Here is a 22575-nt window from a genome sequence, read left to right as displayed (position 1 = left end):
TAGTTTTATTATTTTTACCTGGGGAAGCGCTGTGTGTGGGCTGGCCCCAAGCTCTGTGATTCTCTGTGGCATACTTGTAGCTGTGTGTGTGTGTGTGGGGGTTTGTTTTCTCACATAGCCATGTCTAGGGACTCTGGGGGTCATTCCGACCCGTTCGCTCGCTGCATATTCACCCAGCAGAGCGAACGGGTCCCTGCTGCGCCGGCGCCTTTGTGTGCCTGCACATGCGGGACGGCCGTATCAGGACAGCGATCGCCTCTGCCTGATTGACGGGCAGAGGCGATCGATGGGCGGGAGGGGGCGAAACGACGGCGTTTAACCGCCATCTCATAGGCGCGGTCCGGCCAACGCAGGCATAGCCGGACCGAACGGGGGGCGGGCCGCAGCGGCTGCGTGACGTCATACGCAGCCGCTAAGGGTCAGGAATCGAGGAGTAGCTCCCGGCCAGCACGCAAATGCTGCGCTGGCCGGGAGTTACCCCTGAAGTGCAAAGACATCGCAGCTGTGCGATGCCTTTGCACTTCTGCGAGGGGGGCCGGACTGACATGCGGGGCGGACTAGCCCGTGCTGTGCATCCCCCCGCACGTCAGGAAAGTTGATCGTAGCTGTGCTAAATTTCTCTGACGTCCTAGTGGATGCTGGGACTCCGTCAGGACCATGGGGATTAGCGGCTCCGCAGGAGACAGGGCACAAAAATAAAGCTTTAGGATCAGGTGGTGTGCACTGGCTCCTCCCCCTATGACCCTCCTCCAAGCCTTAGTTAGGTTTTTGTGCCCGTCCGAGCAGGGTGCAAATCTAGGTGGCTCTCCTAAAGAGCTGCTTAGAAAAAGTTATTAGGTTTTTTATTTTACAGTGAGTCCTGCTGGCAACAGGCTCACTGCAACGAGGGACTTAGGGGAGAAGAAGTGAACTCACCTGCGTGCAGGATGGATTGGCTTCTTAGGCTACTGGACACCATTAGCTCCAGAGGGATCGAACACAGGCCCAGCCATGGAGTCCGGTCCCGGAGCCGCGCCGCCGACCCCCTTGCAGATGCCGAAAAGTGAAGAGGTCCAGAAACCGGCGGCAGAAGACTTTTCAGTCTTCATGAGGTAGCGCACAGCACTGCAGCTGTGCGCCATTGTTGTCACACACTTCACACCGGCGGTCACGGAGGGTGCAGGGCGCTGGGGGGGGCGCCCTGGGCAGCAATGTTAATACCTCGTTCTGGCTAAAAAATACATCACATATAGCCCCTGGGGCTATATGGATGTATTTAACCCCTGCCAGGTCTCACAAACACCGGAGGAGAGCCCGCCGAAATAGGGGGCGGGGCCTATCTCCTCCGCACACGGCGCCATTTTCCTGCTCAGCTCCGCTGCGAGGAAGGCTCCCAGGACTCTCCCCTGCACTGCACTACAGAAACAGGGTAAAACAGAGAGGGGGGGGCACTTTTTTGGCGATTTTTATATATATTAAGCTGCTATAAAGGAGACAACACTTCTATAGGGTTGTTCCTATATATTTATAGCGCTTGGGTGTGTGCTGGCAAACTCTCCCTCTGTCTCCCCAAAGGGCTAGTGGGGTCCTGTCTTCGATAAGAGCATTCCCTGTGTGTCTGCTGTGTGTCGGTACGTGTGTGTCGACATGTATGAGGACGATGTTGGTGTGGAGGCGGAGCAATTGCCGGTAATGGTGATGTCACCCCCTAGGGAGTCGACACCGGAATGGATGGCGTTGTTTATGGAATTACGTGATAATGTCAGCACATTACAAAAATCTGTTGACGACATGAGACGGCCGGCAAACCAGTTAGTACCTGTACAGGCGTCTCAGACACCGTCAGGGGCTGTAAAACGCCCTTTACCTCAGTCGGTCGACACAGACCCAGACACGGACACCGAATCTAGTGTCGACGGTGAAGAAACAAACGTATTTTCCAGTAGGGCCACACGTTATATGATCACGGCAATGAAGGAGGCTTTGCATATCTCTGATACTGCATGTACCACAAAAAGGGGTATTATGTGGGGTCTGAAAAAACTACCTGTAGTTTTTCCTGAATCAGACGAATTGAATGAAGTGTGTGATGAAGCGTGGGTTAACCCCGATAGAAAACTGCTAATTTCAAAGAAGTTATTGGCATTATATCCTTTCCCGCCAGAGGTTAGGGCGCGCTGGGAAACACCCCCTAGGGTGGATAAGGCGCTCACACGCTTATCAAAACAAGTGGCGTTACCGTCTCCTGAAACGGCCGCCCTCAAGGATCCAGCGGATAGGAGGCTGGAAACTACCCTGAAAAGTATATACACTCATACTGGTGTTATACTGCGACCAGCCATCGCCTCTGCATGGATGTGCAGTGCTGGGGTGGTTTGGTCGGATTCCCTGACTGAAAATATTGATACCCTGGATAGGGACAGTATTTTATTGACTTTAGAGCAATTAAAGGATGCTTTTCTTTATATGCGAGATGCTCAGAGGGATATTTGCACTCTGGCATCGAGAGTAAGTGCGATGTCCATATCTGCCAGAAGAAGTTTATGGACACGACAATGGTCAGGTGATGCGGATTCCAAACGGCATACGGAAGTATTGCCGTATAAGGGGGAGGAATTATTTGGGGTCGGTCTATCGGATTTGGTGGCCACGGCAACAGCCGGGAAATCCACCTTTTTACCTCAGGTCCCCTCCCAACAGAAAAAGACACCATCTTTTCAGCCGCAGTCCTTTCGTTCCTATAGGAACAAGCGGGCGAAAGGACAGTCTTATCTGCCCCGAGGCAAAGGAAAGGGTAAGAGAGTGCACCAGGCAGCTTCTTCCCAGGAGCAGAAGCCCTCCCCGGCTTCTGCAAAGCCCTCAGCATGACGTTGGGGCTTTACAAGCGGACTCAGGGGCGGTGGGGGGTCGACTCAAGAATTTCAGCGCACAGTGGGCTCACTCACAGGTGGACCCCTGGATCCTGCAGATAGTATCTCGGGGTTACAGGTTGGAATTCGAGAAGTTTCCCCCTCGCCGGTTCCTAAAGTCTGCTCTGCCAACGTCTCCCTCAGACAGGGCGACGGTATTGGAAGCCATTCACAAGCTGTATTCTCAGCAGGTGATAGTCAAGGTACCCCTCCTACAACAGGGAAAGGGGTATTATTCCACTCTATTTGTGGTACCGAAGCCGGACGGCTCTGTAAGACCTATTCTAAATCTGAAATCTTTGAACCTGTACATACAAAAATTCAAGTTCAAGATGGAGTCACTCAGAGCAGTGATAGCGAATCTGGAAGAAGGGGACTTTATGGTGTCCCTGGACATCAAGGATGCTTACCTGCATGTCCCAATTTGCCCTTCACACCAAGGGTACCTCAGGTTCGTGGTGCAAAACTGTCATTATCAGTTTCAGACGCTGCCGTTTGGATTGTCCACGGCACCTCGGGTCTTTACCAAGGTAATGGCCGAAATGATGTTTCTTCTGCGAAGAAAAGGCGTATTAATTATCCCTTACTTGGACGATCTCCTGATAAGGGCAAGGTCCAGAGAACAGCTGGAGGACGTAGTAGCACTAACCCAAGTAGTGCTGCAACAGCACGGGTGGATTCTGAATTTTCCTAAATCTCAATTGAACCCGACGACACGTCTGCTGTTCCTGGGAATGATTCTGGACACGGTTCAGAAAAAGGTGTTTCTTCCGGAGGAGAAAGCCAGGGAGTTATCCGAACTTGTCAGGAACCTCCTAAAACCAGGAAAAGTGTCTGTGCATCAATGCACAAGAGTACTGGGAAAGATGGGGGCTTCTTACGAAGCGATTCCATTCGGCAGATTCCACGCACGAACTTTTCAGTGGGATCTGCTGGACAAATGGTCCGGATCGCATCTGCAGATGCATCAGCGAATAACCTTATCGCCACGGACAAGGGTGTCTCTTCTGTGGTGGTTGCAGAGTGCTCATCTGTTAGAGGGCCGCAGATTCGGCATACAGGACTGGGTCCTGGTGACCACGGATGCCAGTCTGAGAGGCTGGGGAGCGGTCACACAGGGAAGAAACTTCCAGGGAGTATGGTCAAGCCTGGAGATGTCCCTTCACATAAATATACTGGAGCTAAGAGCGATTTACAATGCTCTAAGCCTGGCAAAACCCCTGCTTCAGGGTCAGCCGGTGTTGATCCAGTCGGACAACATCACGGCAGTCGCCCACGTAAACAGACAGGGCGGCACAAGAAGCAGGAGAGCAATGGCAGAAGCTGCAAGGATTCTTCGCTGGGCGGAAGATCATGTGATAGCACTGTCAGCAGTGTTCATTCCGGGAGTGGACAACTGGGAAGCAGACTTCCTCAGCAGACACGATCTACACCCGGGAGAGTGGGGACTTCATCCAGAAGTCTTCCACATGATTGTGAACCGTTGGGAAAAACCAAAGGTGGATATGATGGCGTCTCGCCTCAACAAAAAACTGGACAGGTATTGCGCCAGGTCAAGAGACCCTCAGGCAATAGCTGTGGACGCTCTGGTAACACCATGGGTGTTCCAGTCAGTGTATGTGTTTCCTCCTCTGCCTCTCATACCAAAAGTACTGAGAATTATACGGCAAAGGGGAGTAAGAACGATACTCGTGGCTCCGGATTCGCCAAGAAGAACTTGGTACCCGGAACTTCAGGAGATGCTCACGGAAGATCCGTGGCCTCTACCTCTAAGACGGGACCTGCTTCAGCAGGGACCGTGCCTATTCCAAGACTTACCGCGGCTGCGTTTGACGGCATGGCGGTTGAACGCCGAATTCTAAGGGAAAAAGGCATTCCGGAAGAGGTCATTCCTACACTGGTAAAAGCCAGGAAGGAGGTGACTGCACAACATTATCACCGCATTTGGAGAAAATATGTTGCGTGGTGTGAGGCCAGGAAGGCCCCCACGGAGGAATTTCAACTGGGTCGATTCCTACATTTCCGGCAAACAGGATTGTCTATGGGCCTCAAATTGGGGTCCATTAAGGTTCAAATTTCGGCCCTGTCGATTTTCTTCCAGAAAGAATTGGCTTCAGTTCCTGAAGTCCAGACTTTTGTAAAAGGAGTACTACATATACAGCCCCCGGTTGTGCCCCCAGTGGCTCCGTGGGACCTTAATGTAGTTTTGGATTTTCTCAAATCCCATTGGTTTGAGCCACTCAAATCGGTGGATTTGAAATATCTTACGTGGAAAGTATCCATGCTACTGGCCCTGGCTTCAGCCAGGAGAGTATCAGAATTGGCGGCTTTATCGTATAAAAGCCCATATCTGATTTTCCATTCGGACAGGGCAGAACTGCAGACGCGTCCTCAGTTTTTGCCTAAGGTGGTGTCAGCGTTTCATCTGAACCAGCCTATTGTGGTGCCTGCGGCTACTAGCGATTTGGAGGATTCCAAGTTGCTGGACGTTGTCAGGGCATTGAAAATATATATTTCAAGGACGGCTGGAGTCAGAAAATCTGACTCGCTGTTTATACTGTATGCACCCAACAAGCTGGGTGCTCCTGCTTCTAAGCAGACGATTGCTCGTTGGATTTGTAGCACAATTCAACTTGCACATTCTGTGGCAGGCCTGCCACAGCCTAAATCTGTCAAGGCCCATTCCACAAGGAAGGTGGGCTCATCCTGGGCGGCTGCCCGAGGGGTCTCGGCATTACAACTCTGCCGAGCAGCTACGTGGTCGGGGGAGAACACGTTTGTAAAATTCTACAAATTTGATACCCTGGCTAAAGAGGACCTGGAGTTCTCTCATTCGGTGCTGCAGAGTCATCCGCACTCTCCCGCCCGTTTGGGAGCTTTGGTATAATCCCCATGGTCCTGACGGAGTCCCAGCATCCACTAGGACGTCAGAGAAAATAAGATTTTACTTACCGATAAATCTATTTCTCGTAGTCCGTAGTGGATGCTGGGCGCCCATCCCAAGTGCGGATTGTCTGCAATACTTGTACATAGTTATTGTTACAAAAAAATCGGGTTGTTTATTGTTGTGAGCCATCTTTTCAGAGGCTCCTACGTTATCATACTGTTAACTGGGTTCAGATCACAAGTTGTACGGTGTGATTGGTGTGGCTGGTATGAGTCTTACCCGGGATTCAAAATCCTTCCTTATTGTGTACGCTCGTCCGGGCACAGTATCCTAACTGAGGCTTGGAGGAGGGTCATAGGGGGAGGAGCCAGTGCACACCACCTGATCCTAAAGCTTTATTTTTGTGCCCTGTCTCCTGCGGAGCCGCTAATCCCCATGGTCCTGACGGAGTCCCAGCATCCACTACGGACTACGAGAAATAGATTTATCGGTAAGTAAAATCTTATTTTTGCACAGCTACTATCAACTCGAAATTACCCCCTCTGTGTCTTATGCTGCTGAGGACAATCCTTCTCCAGAGGAATCCATTCCATGTACACAGGAATATAATGCCTTGTCTCAGATCCCTATTACTGAGTGGTTGACCTCTATTAAGGGAATGATCTCTCAGATCTCTACTAGGGTAGCTCATACTGAGACTGAAACTCAGGTTTTAAAGAAGTCTATGGCAGTTTGGTCAGGTTCTGTTCCTATTCCTTCAAAATCCCCTAGCATATACCCTCAGAAACATGCGCTTGCCCAGGTTATGCAAGCCAACACGGATACCGACTCTGACACTGCAGACGGTGATGGGGATGTGCTGAGGGGGTCAGCATTCTTTGCAAATGGGGTGCAGCTCATGATTGAGGACATTAGGGATGTGTTAAACATTACTGACACACCACCTGAGCAGGTTGAGGAGGCTTACTTCACAGACAATAAGAAAGCCTCGCTAACCTTCCCTGCGTCTAAGGAATTAAATGCTCTTTTTGAAAAATCCTGGGAAAACCCGGAGGAAAAATTCCAGATCCCAAAAAGGGTTCTGGTTGCTTTTCCCTTCCCTGAGGAGGATAGAAAAAAATGGGAAAACCCACCCATAGTTGACGCATCTGTGTCCAGATTGTCCAAAAAGGTGGTGTTACCTGTTCCTGGATCTACCGCGTTAAAAGAACCGGCTGATCGTAAGATTGACACTACTCTCAAATCCATATACACTGCTTCAGGGGTGGCGTTGAGGCCCACTATTGCCTGTGTATGGATTTCTAAAGCTATAGTAAAGTGGACAGGCACGTTACTAGAGGATTTGGATACAATGGATAGACGTGACATTGAATTGTTTTTACGTAACATACAAGATTCTGCGGGGTTCATGGTGGAATCCATGAAGGACCTGGGTACGCTGACTGCACGGATATATTCCATGTCTGTCTCAGCTCGCAGGGGTCTCTGGCTACGCCAATGGTCTGCAGACGCGGAATCCAGGAGAAGTGTGGTGAACCTACCCTACACAAGACAGGCTCTATTTGGGGAAGCATTGGATGCGTGGATTTCCATGGCAACCGCGAGTAAGTCACCTTTTCTTCCCTCAGCTACGCCTTCTACGAAGAAACCCTTTTCTTCATCTGCATCGCAGTCCTTTCGGACCGCTAAGACAAAAAAGTCCAAGCCACCTACCACCTTCTTTAGAGGTGGTCGTGCAAAATCCAAAAAGCCTACACCCTCAGGCTCCCAGGAACAGAAACCTGCTTCTGATTCCTCAAAATCCTCAGCATGGCGGTGGACCACGAAGCCTGGAGGACGGGATGGTGGGTGCGAGGCTCAGACGTTTCAGCCACGTCTGGGTGTCGTCCGGCCTGGATCCTTGGGTACAGGATATTGTGTTCAAGGGGTACAGATTGGAGTTTCAAGAACTTCCACCTCACCGATTCTTCAAATCAGGCTTGCCAGCTTTGCTGGCAGACTGGGCTATCCTACAGGAAGCCATTAAAAAATTCACAGGTCATTGTCCCAGTTCCGCCTCATATGCAAGCCAGGGGTTATTATTCGATCCTTTTCGTGGACCGATTTTGAACTTGAAAACGTTAAACCCTTATCTGAGGGAGTTCAAATTCAAAATGGCATCTCTGAGAGTGGTGATCTCAGGTCTGGAGTGGGAAGAGTTTCTGGTATCCCTAGATATCAAGGATGCGTACCTCCACATTCCGATTTGGCCACCGCACCAGGCTAATCTCAGATTTGCCCTGTTGGACTGTCACTATCAGTTCCAGGCACTGCCATTCGGCCTCTCCACGGCACCGAGGGTGTTCAACAAGGTGTTGGCAGAGATGATGGTTCTCCTCCGCAAACAGGGGGTGAACATAATCCCATATCTGGACGATCTGCTGATAAAGGCATCGACCAGGGAAAAGTTGTTGCAGTCTATTGCTCTCACGACTCGTCTGCTCAGGGTCCATGGTTGGATCCTGAACCTTCCAAAGTCACATTTAGAGCCGACAAGCAGATTGTCTTTCTTGGGGATGATCCTCGACACGGAAGTACAGAGGATGTTTCTACCGGAGGAAAAAGCACTGGTGATTCAAACAATGGTCTGGGATGTCCTGAAGCCAGCTCGGGTATCGATTTATTAGTGCATTCGCCTTCTGGAGAAGATGGTTGCCTCCTACGAGGCTCTACAGTACGGAAGATTTCATGCTCGATCCTTCCAACTGGATCTCCTGGACAAGTGGTCGGGGTCTCACCTACATTTGCATCTGAGGATTTGTTTTGCCAAAACCAAGGTTTTCACTCTTTGGTGGTTGCAAATGTCTCACCTTCTGGAGGGCCGCAGGTTCGGGATTCAGGACTGGATCCTTCTAACCACGGATTCAAGCTTCTGGGGATGGGACGCAGTCACTCAAGGGGATACCTTCCAAGGAAGGTGGTCTAGTCTGGAATCCGGTCTTCCAATAAACATTCTGGAATGGAGAGCTGTGTACAACGATCTTCTCCAAGTGGCACATCATCTGCGAGATCGAGCCATTCAAATATAATCGGACAATGTAACGACGGTGGCCTACATAAACTAACAGGGCAGAACGAAGAGCAGAGCTGCAATGTCCGAAGTAACAAGAATCATCCTCTGGGCAGAAAAACACACATTGGCACTGTCAGCGATCTTCATTCCGGGAGTGGACAACTGGGAAGCGGACTTCCTCAGCAGACACGATCTCCATCCATGGGAATGAGGCCTCCATCCAGAGGTGTTCACGGAGGTGACAAATCTTTGGGGGGTTCCTCAAATAGACATGATGGCCTCCAGTCTCAACAATAAGCTTCGGCATTATTATTTCAAGTCGAGGGACCCACAAGCAGTAGCAGTGGATGCCCTGGTGTCTCCGTGGGTGTTCCAGTCTATGTACGTGTTTCCTCCACCTCCACTAATCCCAAGGATTCTAAAGCTCATAAGAAGAACAAGAGTTCAGGCAATCATCATTGCTCCGGATCGGCCAAGAAGGGCTTGGTACGCAGATCTTCTGGATCTACTGCTGGAAGATCCGAGGCCTCTTCCTCTTCGGGAGGACCTGTTACAACAGGGGCCGTTCGCTTATCAAGACGTACCACGGCTACGTTTGACGGCATTTAGTTTGAACACCAGATATTAGCTCGGAAGGGCATTCTGAACAAAGTCATTCCTACCCTGATACAGGCTATAAAAGGCGTACCATCTAAACATTACCATCGCATTTGGAAAAAGTATGTATCTTGGTGTGAATCCAAGAAGTTTCCTATGGTGGAGTTTCAACTGGGACATTTTCTCCTCTTCCTGCAAGCAGGTGTGGCTATGGGCCTGAGGTTGGGATCCGTAAAGGTCCAGATTTCGGCCTTATCCATTTTCTTCCAGAAGCAGCTGGCTTCCCTCCCTGAGGTTCAGACTTTTTTGAAAGGGGTTCTGCACATCCAGCCTCCCTTTGTGCCGCCTACGATGCCCTGGGATCTTAACGTGGTGTTACAGCTCCTCCAATAGGATTGGTTTGAGCCTCTACAGAAGGTGAAGGTCAAGTTGCTGATGTGGAAGGCTGTTACTTTGTTGGCCTTAGCTTCTGCTAGATGTGTGTTGGAGTTGGGGGCTTTGTCTTGCAAAAGTCCCTACTTGATCTTTTATGAAGATAGAGCTGAGCTCCAGACACGTCAGCAGTTCCTTCCAAAGGTTGTGTCGGCTTTTCATATCAACCAACCTATTGTCTTGCCAGTGGCTACTGACTCCTCAATTCCATCCTTGGATGTTATAAGGGCTCTGAAAATCTATGTGAAGCGGACTGCTTGTCACAGAAAATCGGACTCTCTGTTTGTCCTGTATGATCCCAAGAAACTTGGGTGTCCTGCTTCTAAGCAGACGATCTCTCGCTGGATCAGGTTCACTATCCAGCACGCTTATTCTACGGCAGGATTGCCTTGTCCAAAATCTGTTAAGGCCCACTCTACTCTTAAGGTGGGTTCGTCCTTGGCGGCTGCCTGAGGTATCTCGGCTTTACATGTTTCCTAAGTTCTACAAGTTCAATACTTTGGCCTCTGAGTACCTGAAGTTTGGTCAATCAGTTCTGCAGGAACCTCCGCGCTCTCCCTCCCTTTCTGGGAGCTTTGGTACATCCACATACATCCTCTAGGATGTAAGAGAAAATAGGATTTTAATTACTTACCGGTAAATCCTTTTCTCGTAGTCCGTAGAGGATGCTGGGCGCCCGTCCAGCGGTTCGTTATCCTGCAGTGGTTACTTGGTCAGTACTGCATTGTTCTTGGTTATGTACTGCGTTATTACTTGGTTCAGTAATGTTATTCAGCTGTTGCTGGGTTTTCAAGCTAGTTAGCTTGGTTTGCCTTGTGTGTGAGCTGGTGTGAATCTTGCTGCTATCTGTGTAAAATCCTTCTCTCGAAGTTGTCTGTCTCCTCGAGCACAGTTTCTAGACTGAGTCTGGTAGGAGGGGCATAGAGGGAGGAGCCAGCCCACACTATTAAACTCTTAAAGTGCCTGTGGCTCCTAGTGGACCCGTCTATACCCCATGGTACTAATGTGGACCCCAGCATCCTCTACAGACTACGAGAAAAGGATTTACTGGTAGGTAATTAAAATCCTGTTTTCTGTAGAGCAGCTGTGTGTCTTATTCACTGATATACTTCTGTTTATTCTGAATGAATGATAATTAGACATTATTAATGTATTTTATTGTTCTGTGGGGTAAATAGGGTGAAGAGCTGACTAATATTAAAGAAGAAGCTATAGAGGGAGAAGAGGAGACGTATGTGACAGGTGATCAGCAGTGTAAGGAGGAGGAAATCCCTACCGATATCAGCACAGGTGAGTGATATAAGGGGGAGATGTACTAAGCCTTGGAGAGAGATAAAGTACCAGCCAATCAGCTCCTACCTGTCTTGTTACAGGCTGTGTTTGAAAAGTGACAGGAGCTGATAGGTTAGTACTTTATCTCTCTCCAAGGTTTAGTACTTTGTCCCTATGTGTTGAAAAGAGTTACATATTCTCCTTGTTCAGTCACTACAGCAATCTCTCATCCCGCACCCTCCTCTGTCACTGCACTAATCTCTCATCCCGCACCCTACTCTGTCACTGCGCTAATCTCTTATCCCGCACCCTCCTCTGTCACTGCGCTAATCTCGTCACTGCACTAATCTCTTATCCCGCACCCTACTCTGTCACTGCGCTAATCTCTTATCCCACACCCTCCTCTGTCACTGCGTTAATCTCTTATCCCGCACTCTCTTCTGTCACTGCGCTAATCTCTCATCCCGCACCCTCCTCTGTCCCTGCGCTAATCTCTCATCCCGCACCCTCCTCTGTCACTGCGCTAATCTCTCATCCCCGCACCCTCTTCTGTCACTGCGCTAATCTCTTATCCCCGCACCCTCCTCTGTCACTGCACTAATCTCTTATTCCGCACTCTCCTCTGTCACTGCGCTAATCTCTTATCCCGCACCCTCCTCTGGCACTGCACTAATCTCTTAACCCGCACCCTCCTCTGTCACTGCACTAATCTCTTCTTATCCCGCACCCTCCTCTGTCACTGCGCTAATCTCGTCACTGCACTAATCTTTTATCCCGCACCCTACTCTGTCACTGCGCTAATCTCTTATCCCGCACCCTCCTCTGTCACTGCGCTAATCTCGTCACTGCACTAATCTCTTATCCCGCACCCTACTCTGTCACTGCGCTAATCTCTTATCCCGCACCCTCCTCTGTCACTGCGCTAATCTCGTCACTGCACTAATCTCTTATCCCGCATCCTCCTCTGTCACTGCACTAATCTCTTATCCCGCATCCTCCTCTGTCACTGCACTAATCTCTCATCCCGCACCCTCCTCTGTCACTGCACAAATCTCTTATCCCCGCCCCTTCCTCTGTCACTGAGCTAATCTCTCATCCCGCACCCTCCTCTGTCACTGCACTAATCTCTTATCCCGCACCCTCCTCTGTCACTGCACTAATCTCTTATCCCGCACCCTCTTCTGTCACTGCACTAATCACTTATCCCGCACCCTCCTCTGTCACTGCACTAATCTCTCACCCGCACTCTCCTCTGTCACTGAGCTAATCTCTCATCCCGCCCCCTCCTCTGTCACTGCACTAATCTCTTATCCCCGCACCCTCCTCTGTCACTGCACTAATCTCTTATCCCGCACCCTCCTCTGTCACTGCGCTAATCTTTTATCCCGCAACCTCCTCTGTCACTGCGCTAATCTCTTATCCCGCACCCTCCTCTGTCACTGCACTAATCTCTCACCCGCACTCTCCTCTGTCACTGAGCTAATCTCTCATCCCGCCCCCTCCTCTGTCACTGCACTAATCTCTTATCCCCGCACCCTCCTCTGTCACTGCACTAATCTCTTATCCCGCACCCTCCTCCGTCACTGCGCTAATCTTTTGTCCCGCAACCTCCTCTGTCACTGCGCTAATCTCTTATCCCGCACCCTCCTCTGTCACTGCGCTAATCTCTCATCCCGCACCCTCCTCTGTCACTGCGTTAATCTCTTATCCCGCACCCTCCTCTGTCCCTGCGCTAATCTCTTATCCCGCACCCTCCTCTGTCACTGCGCTAATCTCTCATCCCGCACCCTCCTCTGTCACTGCGCTAATCTCTTATCCCACACCCTCCTCTGTCACTGCGTTAATCTCTTATCCCGCACTCTCTTCTGTCACTGCGCTAATCTCTCATCCCGCACCCTCCTCTGTCCCTGCGCTAATCTCTCATCCCGCACCCTCCTCTGTCCCTGCGCTAATCTCTCATCCCCGCACCCTCTTCTGTCACTGCGCTAATCTCTTATCCCCGCACCCTCCTCTGTCACTGCACTAATCTCTTATTCCGCACTCTCCTCTGTCACTGCGCTAATCTCTTATCCCGCACCCTCCTCTGGCACTGCACTAATCTCTTAACCCGCACCCTCCTCTGTCACTGCACTAATCTCTTCTTATCCCGCACCCTCCTCTGTCACTGCGCTAATCTCTCATTCCGCACCCTCCTCTGTCACTGCACTAATCTCTTATCCTGCACCCTCCTCTGTCACTGCGCTAATCTCTCATTCCGCACCCTCCTCTGTCACTGCACTAATCTCTTATCCTGCACCCTCCTCTGTCACTGAGATAATCTGTTGTCCTGCACCTTCCTCTGTCACTGCACTAATCTCTTATCCCCGCCCCCTCCTCTGTCACTGCGCTAATCTCTTATCCCCGCACCCTCCTCTGTCACTGCGCTAATCTCTTATCCCGCACCCTCCTCTGTCACTGCACTAATCTCTTATCCCGCACCCTCCTCTGTCACTGCACTAATCTCTTATCCCGCACCCTCCTCTGTCACTGCACTAATCTCTTATCCCGCACCCTCCTCTGTCACTGCGCTAATCTCTTATCCCCGCACCCTTCTCTGTCACTGCACTAATCTCTTATCCCGCACCCTCCTCTGTCACTGCGCTAATCTCTTATCCCGCACCCTCCTCTGTCACTGCACTAATCTCTTCTTATCCCGCACCCTCCTCTGTCACTGCACTAATCTCTTATCCTGCACCCTCTTCTGTCACTGAGATAATCTGTTATCCTGCACCTTCCTATGTCACTGCACTAATCTCTTATCCCCGCACCCTCCTCTGTCACTGCACTAATCTCTTATCCTGCACCCTCCTCTGTCACTGAGATAATCTGTTATCCTGCACCTTTCTCCTTCACGGCACTAATCTCTTATCCCCGCCCCCTCCTCTGTCACTGCTCTAATCTCTTATCCTGCACCTTCCTCTGTCACTGCACAAATCTCTTATCCCGCCCCCTCCTCTGTTACTGCACTAATCTCTTATTCCGCACCCTCCTCTGTCACTGCACTAATCTCTTATCACGCACCCTCCTCTGTCACTGTGATAATCTCTTATCCCACCCCTTCCTCTGTCACTGCACTAATCTCTTATCCCGCACCCTCCTCTGTCACTGCACTAATCTCTTTTCTCTAACGTCCAAGAGGATGCTGAGGACTCCGTAAGGACCATGGGGATAGACGGGCTCCGCAGGAGACATGGGCACTTTAAGAAAGTCTTTAGAACTGGGTGTGCACTGGCTCCTCCCTCTATGCCCCTCTTCCAGACCTCAGTTTGATACTGTGCCCAGATGAGATGGGTGCACTACAGGGAGCTCTCCTGAGCTTCCTGTTAGAAAGTATATTTGTTAGGTTTTTTATTTTCAGGGAGCACTGCTGGTAACAGACTCCCTGCATCGAGGTACTGAGGGGAGAGAAACAGACCTACTTCTGTGAGTTTCAAGGCTCTGTTTCTTAGCCTACTGGACACCATTAGCTCCAGAAGGAGTCAGAACACAGGTCTCACCCTGGAGTTCGTCCCTGGGCCGTTCCGCCGTCCTCCTAGCAGAGCCGGAAGATAGAAGCTGGGTGAGTATGAGAAGAAAAGAAGACTTCAAAGACGGCGGAAGACTTCATGATCTTCACTGAGGTAACGCACAGCAGTAAAGCTGTGCGCCATTGCTCCCATTCACCTCACATACCACAGTCACTGTAAGGGTGCAGGGCGCAGGGGGGGTGCCCTGGGCAGCAATAGGTCCTCATTTGGCAAAATAAGTATATACATGTACAGGTGGGCACTGTACATGTATATGAAAATAGCCCCCGCCAGTTTTCAGTAATTTTGAGTGGGACAGAAGCCCGCCGCCGAGGGGGCGGGGCTTCTCCCTCAGCACTCACCAGCGCCATTTTTCTCCACAGCACAGCGCTGAGAGGAAGCTCCCCGGACTCTCCCCTGCTTACACACGGTGATAGAGGGGTTTTAAGAGGGGGGGGGGGGCACAAATTGGCATATATATATTTCTCTGACGTCCTAGTGGATGCTGGAGACTCCGTAAGGACCATGGGGATTAGCGGCTCCGCAGGAGACTGGGCACAAAAGTAAAGCTTTAGGACTAGCTGGTGTGCACTGGCTCCTCCCCCTATGACCCTCCTCCAAGCCTCAGTTAGTTTTTTGTGCCCGAACGAGAAGGGTGCACACTATGTGGCTCTCCTGAGCTGCTTAGTGAAAAGTTTAGTATTAGGTTTTTTATTTTCAGTGAGACCTGCTGGCAACAGGCTCACTGCATCGAGGGACTAAGGGGAGAAGAAGCGAACTCACCTGCGTGCAGAGTGGATTGGGCTTCTTAGGCTACTGGACACCAATAGCTCCAGAGGGATCGAACACAGGCCCAGCCATGGAGTCCGGTCCCAGAGCCGCGCCGCCGGCCCCCTTAGAGAGCCAGAAGCAAGAAGAGGTCCGGAAAATCGGCGGCAGAAGACATCCTGTCTTCACCAAGGTAGCGCACAGCACTGCAGCTGTGCGCCATTGCTTCTCAGCACACTTCACACTTCGGTCACTGAGGGTGCAGGGCGCTGGGGGGGGCGCCCTGAGCAGCAATAAAAACACCTTGGCTGGCGAAAATACATCACATATAGCCCCCAGGGCTATATGGATGAATTTTAACCCCTGCCAGAATACACAGAAAAACGGGAGATAAGGCCGCCGAGAAGGGGGCGGAGCCTATCTCCTCAGCACACTGGCGCCATTTTCCCTCACAGCTCCGTTGGAGGGAAGCTCCCTGGCTCTCCCCTGCAGTCACTACACTACAGAAAGGGTTAAAAAAGAGAGGGGGGCACTAATTAGGCGCAGTATTAAAAATACAGCAGCTATAAGGGGAAAAACACTTATATAAGGTTATCCCTGTATATATATAGCGCTCTGGTGTGTGCTGGCAAACTCTCCCTCTGTCTCCCTAAAGGGCTAGTGGGGGCCTGTCCTCTATCAGAGCATTCCCTGTGTGTGTGCTGTGTGTCAGTACGTTTGTGTCGACATGTACGAGGAGAAAAATGATGTGGAGACGGAGCAAATTGCCTGTAATAGTGATGTCACCCCCTAGGGGGTCGACACCTGAGTGGATGAACTGTTGGAAGGAATTACGTGACAGTGTCAGCTCTGTATAAAAGACAGTGGTTGACATGAGACAGCCGGCTACTCAGCTTGTGCCTGTCCAGACGTCTCATAGGCCGTCAGGGGCTCTAAAGCGCCCGTTACCTCAGATGGCAGATACAGACGCCGACACGGATACTGACTCCAGTGTCGACGGTGAAGAGACAAATGTGACTTCCAGTAGGGCCACACGTTACATGATTGAGGCAATTAAAAATGTTTACACATTTCTGATAATACGAGTACCACCAAAAAGGGGTATTATGTTCGGTGAGGAAAAACTACCTGTAGTTTTCCTGAATCTGAGAAATTAAATGAGGTGTGTGATGATGCGTGGGTTTCCCCCGATAACAACTGATAATTTCTAAAATGTTATTGGCATTATATCCTTTCCCGCCAGAGGTTAGGGTGCGTTGGGAAACACCCCCTAGGGTGGATAAAGCGCTCACACGCTTGTAAGAACAAGGGCTCTACCCTCTCCTGAGATGGCCGCCCTTAAGGATCCTGCTGATAGAAAGCAGGAGGGTATCCTAAAATGTATTTACACACATACTGGTGTTATACTGCGACCAGCAATCGCCTCAGCCTGGATGTGCAGTGCTGGGTTGGCGTGGTCGGATTCCCTGACTGAAAATATTGATACCCTAGATAGGGACAGTATATTATTGCCTATAGAGCATTTAAAAGATGCATTTCTATATATGCGTGATGCACAGCGGAATATTTGCCGACTGGCATCAAGTGTAAGTGCGTTGTCCATTTCTGCCAGAAGAGGGTTATGGACACGACAGTGGTCAGGTGATGCGGATTCCAAACGGCATTTGGAAGTATTGCCTTATAAAGGGAAGGAGTTATTTGGGGTTGGTCTTTCAGACCTGGTGGCCACGGCAACAGCTGGGAAATCCACGTTTGTACCCCAGGTCGCTTCTCAACATAAGAAGACGCCGTATTATCAGGCGCAGTCCTTTCGTTCCCATAAGGGCAAGCGGGCAAAAGGTTCCGCAATTCTGCCCCTTGACAGAGGGAGAGGAAAAAGGCTGCAGAAATCAGCCAGTTCCCAGGAACAGAAGCCCTCTCCCGCCTCTGCCAAGCCCTCAGCATGACGCTGGGGCTTTACAAGCAGACTCAGGCACGGTGGGGGCCCGTCTCAATTAATTTCAGCGCGCAGTGGGCTCACTCGCAAGTAGACCCCTGGATCCTTCAGGTGATATCTCAGGGGTACAAATTGGAATTCCAGACGTCTCCCCCTCGCCGTTTCCTAAAGTCGGCTTTACCGACGTCTCCCTCTGACAGGGAGGCAGTTTTGGAAGCCATTCACAAGCTGTATTCCCAGCAGGTGATAATCAAGGTACCCCTCCTGCAACAGGGAACGGGGTATTATTCCACACTGTTGTGGTACCGAAGCCGGACGGCTCGGTGAAACCGATTCTAAATCTAAAATCTTTGAACACTTACATACGGAGGTTCAAATTCAAGATAGAGTCACTCAGAGCAGTGATTGCGAACCTGGAAGAAGGGGACTACATGATGTCTCAGGACATCAAGGATGCTTACCTTCATGTCCCAATTTACCGTTCTCACCAAGGGTACCTCAGGTTTGTGGTACAGAACTGTCACTATCAGTTTCAGACGCTGCCGTTTGGATGGTCCACGGCACCCCGGGCCTTTACCAAGGTAATGGCCGAAATGATGATACTCCTTCGAAGGAAGGGAATTTTAGTTATCCCTTACTTGGACGATCCCCTGATAAGGGTAAGATCAAGGGAACAGTTGGAGGTCGGTGTAGCACTATCTCAGGTAGTGTTGCGGCAGCACGATTGGATTCTCAATGGCCCTCATTCCGAGTTGTTCGCTCGGTAAATTTCATCGCATCGCAGCGATTTTCCGCTTAGTGCGCATGCGCAATGTCCGCACTGCGACTGCGCCAAGTAAATTTGCTATGAAGTTAGGATTTTTACTCACAGCTTTTTCATCGCTCCGGTGATCGTAGTGTGATTGACAGGAAATGGGTGTTTCTGGGCGGAAACAGGCCGTTTTATGGGCGTGTGGGAAAAAACGCTACCGTTTCCGGAAAAAATGCAGGAGTGGCCAGAGAAACGGAGGAGTGTCTGGGCGAACGCTGGGTGTGTTTATGACGTCAAACCAGGAACGACAAGCACTGAACTGATCGCAGATGCCGAGTAATTGTGGAGCTACTCTGAAACTGATAAGAAGTTTGTATTCGCAATATTGCGAATACATCGTTCGCAATTTTAAGATGCTAAGATACACTCCCAGTAGGCGTAGGCTTAGCGTGAGCAACTCTGCTAAAATCGCCTTGCGAGCGAACAACTCGGAATGAGGGCCAATATTCCAAAATCGCAACTGATTCCGACGACTCGTTTTCTGTTCCTAGGGAGGATCCTGGACACAGTCCAGAAAAAGAGAGAAAGTCAGGGAGTTATCCGAGCTAGTCGGGAACCTCCTATAACCGAGCCAAGTCTCAGTACATCAATGCACTTTCCAGTGGGACCTGCTGGACAAATGGTCCGGGTCGCATCTTCAGATGCATCAGCGGATAACCCTGTCACCAAGGACAAGGGTGTCTCTCCTGTGGTGGTTGCAGAGTGCTCATCTTCTAGAGGGCCGCAGATTCGGCATTCAGGACTGGGTCCTGGTGACCACGGATGCCAGCCTGCGAGGCTGGGGAGCAGTCACACAGGGAAGGAATTTCCAGGGCTTATGGTCAAGCCTGGAGACATCACTTCACATAAATATCCTGAAGCTAAGGGCCATTTACAATGCTCTAAGCTTAGCAAGACCTCTGCTTCAAGGTCAGCCGGTGTTGATCCAGTCGGGCAACATCACGGCAGTCACCCACGTAAACAAACAGGGTGGCACAAGAAGCAGGAGGGCAATTGCAGAAGCTGCAAGGATTCTTCGCTGGGCGGAAAATCATGTGATAGCACTATCAGCAGTATTCATTCCGGGAGTGGACAACTGGGAAGCAGACTTCCTCAGCAGACACGACCTCCACCCGGGAGAGTGGGGACTTCACCCAGAAGTCTTCCACATGATTATAAACCGTTGGGAAAAACTCGACAGGTATTGCGCCAGGTCACCGTGGGTGTACCAGTCAGTGTATGTGTTCCCTCCTCTGCCTCTCATACCCAAGGTACTGAGAATTATAAGATGGAGAGGAGTAAGCACTATATTCGTGGCTCCGGATTGGCCAAGAAGGACTTGGTAACCGGAACTTCAAGAGATGCTCACGGAGGATCCGTGGCCTCTTCCTCTAAGAAGGGACCTGCTCCAACAAGGACCCTGTCTGTTCCAAGACTTACCGGGGCTGCGTTTGACGGCATGGCGGTTGAGCGCCGGATCCTGAAGGAAAAAGGCATTCCGGATGAAGTCATCCCTATCCTGATCAAAGCCAGGAAGGATGTAACCGCAAAACATTATCACCGCATTTGGCGAAAATATGTTGCGTGGTGCGAGGCCAGTAAGGCCCGACGGAGGAATTTCAACTGGGTCGATTCCTACATTTCCTGAAAACAGGAGTGTCTATGGGCCTGAAATTGGGGTCCATTAAGGTTCAAATTTCGGCCCTGTCAAATTTTCTTCCAAAAAGAACTAGCTTCAGTCCCTGAAGTTCAGACGTTTGTAAAAGGGGTACTGTATATACAGCCTCCTTTTGTGCCTCCAGTGGCACCTTGGGATCTCAATGTAGTTTTTGGGTTCCAAAAGTCACATTGGTTTGAACCACTTAAATCTGTGGAGTTAAAATATCTCACATGGAAAGTGGTCATGCTGTTGGCCCTGGCCTGGGCCAGGCGCGTGTCAGAATTGGCGGCTTTATCCTGTAAAAGCCCTTATCTGATTTTCCATTCGGACAGGGCAGAATTGAGGACTCGTCCTCAGTTTCTCCCTAAGGTGGTTTTCAGCGTTTCACCTGAACCAACCTATTGTGGTGCCTGTGGCTACTAGGGACTTGGAGGACTCCAAGTTGCTAGACGTTGTCAGGGCCCTGAAAATATGTTTCCAGGACGGCTGGAGTCAGAAAATCTGACTCGCTGGTTACCCTGTATGCACCCAACAAGCTGGGTGCTCCTGCTTCTAAGCAGACTATTGCTCGTTGGATTTGTAGTACAATTCAGCTTGCACATTCTGTGGCAGGCCTGCCACAGCCAAAAATCTGTAAATGCCCACTCCACAAGGAAGGTGGGCTCATCTTGGGCGGCTGCCCGAGGGGTCTCGGCTTTACAACTTTGCCGAGCAGCTACTTGGTCAGGAGCAAATACGTTTGTAAAATTCTACAAATTTGATACCCTGGCTGAGGAGGACCTGGAGTTCTCTCATTTGGTGCTGCAGAGTCATCCGCACTCTCCCGCCCGTTTGGGAGCTTTGGTATAATCCCCATGGTCCTTACGGAGTCCCCAGCATCCACTAGGACGTCAGAGAAAATAAGATTTTACTCACCGGTAATTCTATTTCTCGTAGTCCGTAGTGGATGCTGGGCGCCCATCCCAAGTGCGGATTGTCTGCAATACTGGTATATAGTTATTGTTACCAAAATTCAGGTTATTGCTGTAGTGAGCCATCTTTTCTAGAGGCTCCTCTGTTATCATACTGTTAACTGGGTTCAGATCACAAGTTGTACAGTGTGATTGGTGTGGCTGGTATGAGTCTTACCCGGGATTCAAAATCCTTCCTTATTGTGTACGCTCGTCCGGGCACAGTATCCTAACTGAGGCTTGGAGGAGGGTCATAGGGGGTGGAGCCAGTGCACACCAGGTAGTTCTAAAGCTTTTACTTTTGTGCCCAGTCTCCTGCGGAGCCGCTAATCCCCATGGTCCTTACGGAGTCCCCAGCATCCACTACGGACTACGAGAAATAGAATTATCGGTAAGTAAATTCTTATTATGTGTAAACACGTGGTGCAGAATTGGCACTCTTTGCTGAATGTACTTGCTGGGTGGGTGCCCTCAGTGAAGGGTTTAAAATATAAAGAAGCAAGTACTGAGGCACTCCACTGGTTGAAAGAGTTTTTTAGTGATAATAAAGCATAAGCTGGAAAAGCTGGCAGAAAACTACATTACTGGTTGACGTTTCGGTGCTCCGCAGGCACAGTTATCAAAACCTAGTAGTTAGCAGAACCAAACAAAACTGGATATATGGAGTGTATACAGGATGTTGAAAGAACATGAGATCCTCTTCCATCTTTGGTTCTGCTAACTACTAGGTTTTGATAACTGTGCCTGCGGAGCACCGAAACGTCAACCAGTAATGTAGTTTTCTGCCAGCTTTTCCAGCTTATGCTTTATTATCACTAAAAAACTCTTTCAACCAGTGGAGTGCCTCAGTACTTGCTTCTTTATATATATATATATATATATATATATATATATATATATATATATATATCCACAATTAGGGCAGCACTCCCATTAAATATACGTCTGCTCCGGTGCCCTCCTAGAAGCCCAAATGGGCCCACAATATACTTCCCGGTAAGGCGGCACTCAGATATCAATCACGTCTCAAGGCAGAAGATTACAACGTTTCGGAGAACTTTATTCACACTCCGTCATCAGGTAAGACAAACATACAATAAACATACCTTAAATAGAATCCCCACCACGAGTGACGCTAGGCGCGCGGCTCCGGAGGGCGGGCGTCCGCTGATGACATCCGTGCTTGTCTCAACCACACTAAGGCCTCCATGTGACCCAGCGTGTACTAACAGAGAACGGACGCTCGTTAATGACGTTCACAACGGTCCTAGCAACACCATAGCGATCACTGTAAACAGGACACGAAAAATACATTACATTTAAAAACAAAGGGACATATCAAGACCTGTGTCAAAGACACTTAGCAAAACACTCCCATGAATACAGTTTGGCTGAAAACATCTAAATAGCAGCAAAAAACATCTTAGAACAAACCCCTCAAAGAACAGAGAGTCAAAATGTAATGCACTGGAGTACATACAAACTACACAAAGATGTAAAGATATATTTAACAATCTACAAAAAACAGTGTAGACCATGAGTTTCATTTAAGCCTCTGGGTGAAAGTGTTCCTAACTCATGGATCCAACGTGCTTCCTTCTGTAAGAGGCGCAGAGATCGATCCCCACCTCTAAGCCTAGCCGGTTCATGGTCTATGATAATATACTTAAGTGATGCCAAACTGTGACCAGCACTTAGGAAGTAACGTGCCACAGGTTGGTCACTATTACCAGAACTCAGAGCATTGCGAATTGCCAATTTATGATTGGCCATGCGCTCTCTAAGTGTGCAATCAGTT

At 49.9% G+C, this 22575-nt stretch overlaps 1 protein-coding gene across 1 annotated transcript in view; it reads left to right on the top strand.

Moving 5' to 3' along the window:
- LOC135054736 (oocyte zinc finger protein XlCOF6-like) overlaps positions 1–22575 on the top strand; it is a 184742-nt gene that overhangs the window by 48617 nt on the left and 113550 nt on the right. Inside the window, exon 3 of the mRNA XM_063958030.1 lies at positions 11035–11146. Within this exon, the coding sequence (XP_063814100.1) occupies positions 11035–11146 (112 nt within the window). The remainder of the gene's footprint in view (positions 1–11034; positions 11147–22575) is intronic.

The sequence above is a fragment of the Pseudophryne corroboree genome, chromosome 3 (genome assembly GCF_028390025.1).
Source record: "Pseudophryne corroboree isolate aPseCor3 chromosome 3, aPseCor3.hap2, whole genome shotgun sequence".
Taxonomy (NCBI): Eukaryota; Metazoa; Chordata; class Amphibia; order Anura; family Myobatrachidae; genus Pseudophryne; species Pseudophryne corroboree.
The sequence above is the reverse complement of the archived record's forward strand: the minus strand, read 5'-3'. Positions and strand labels throughout refer to the sequence as shown.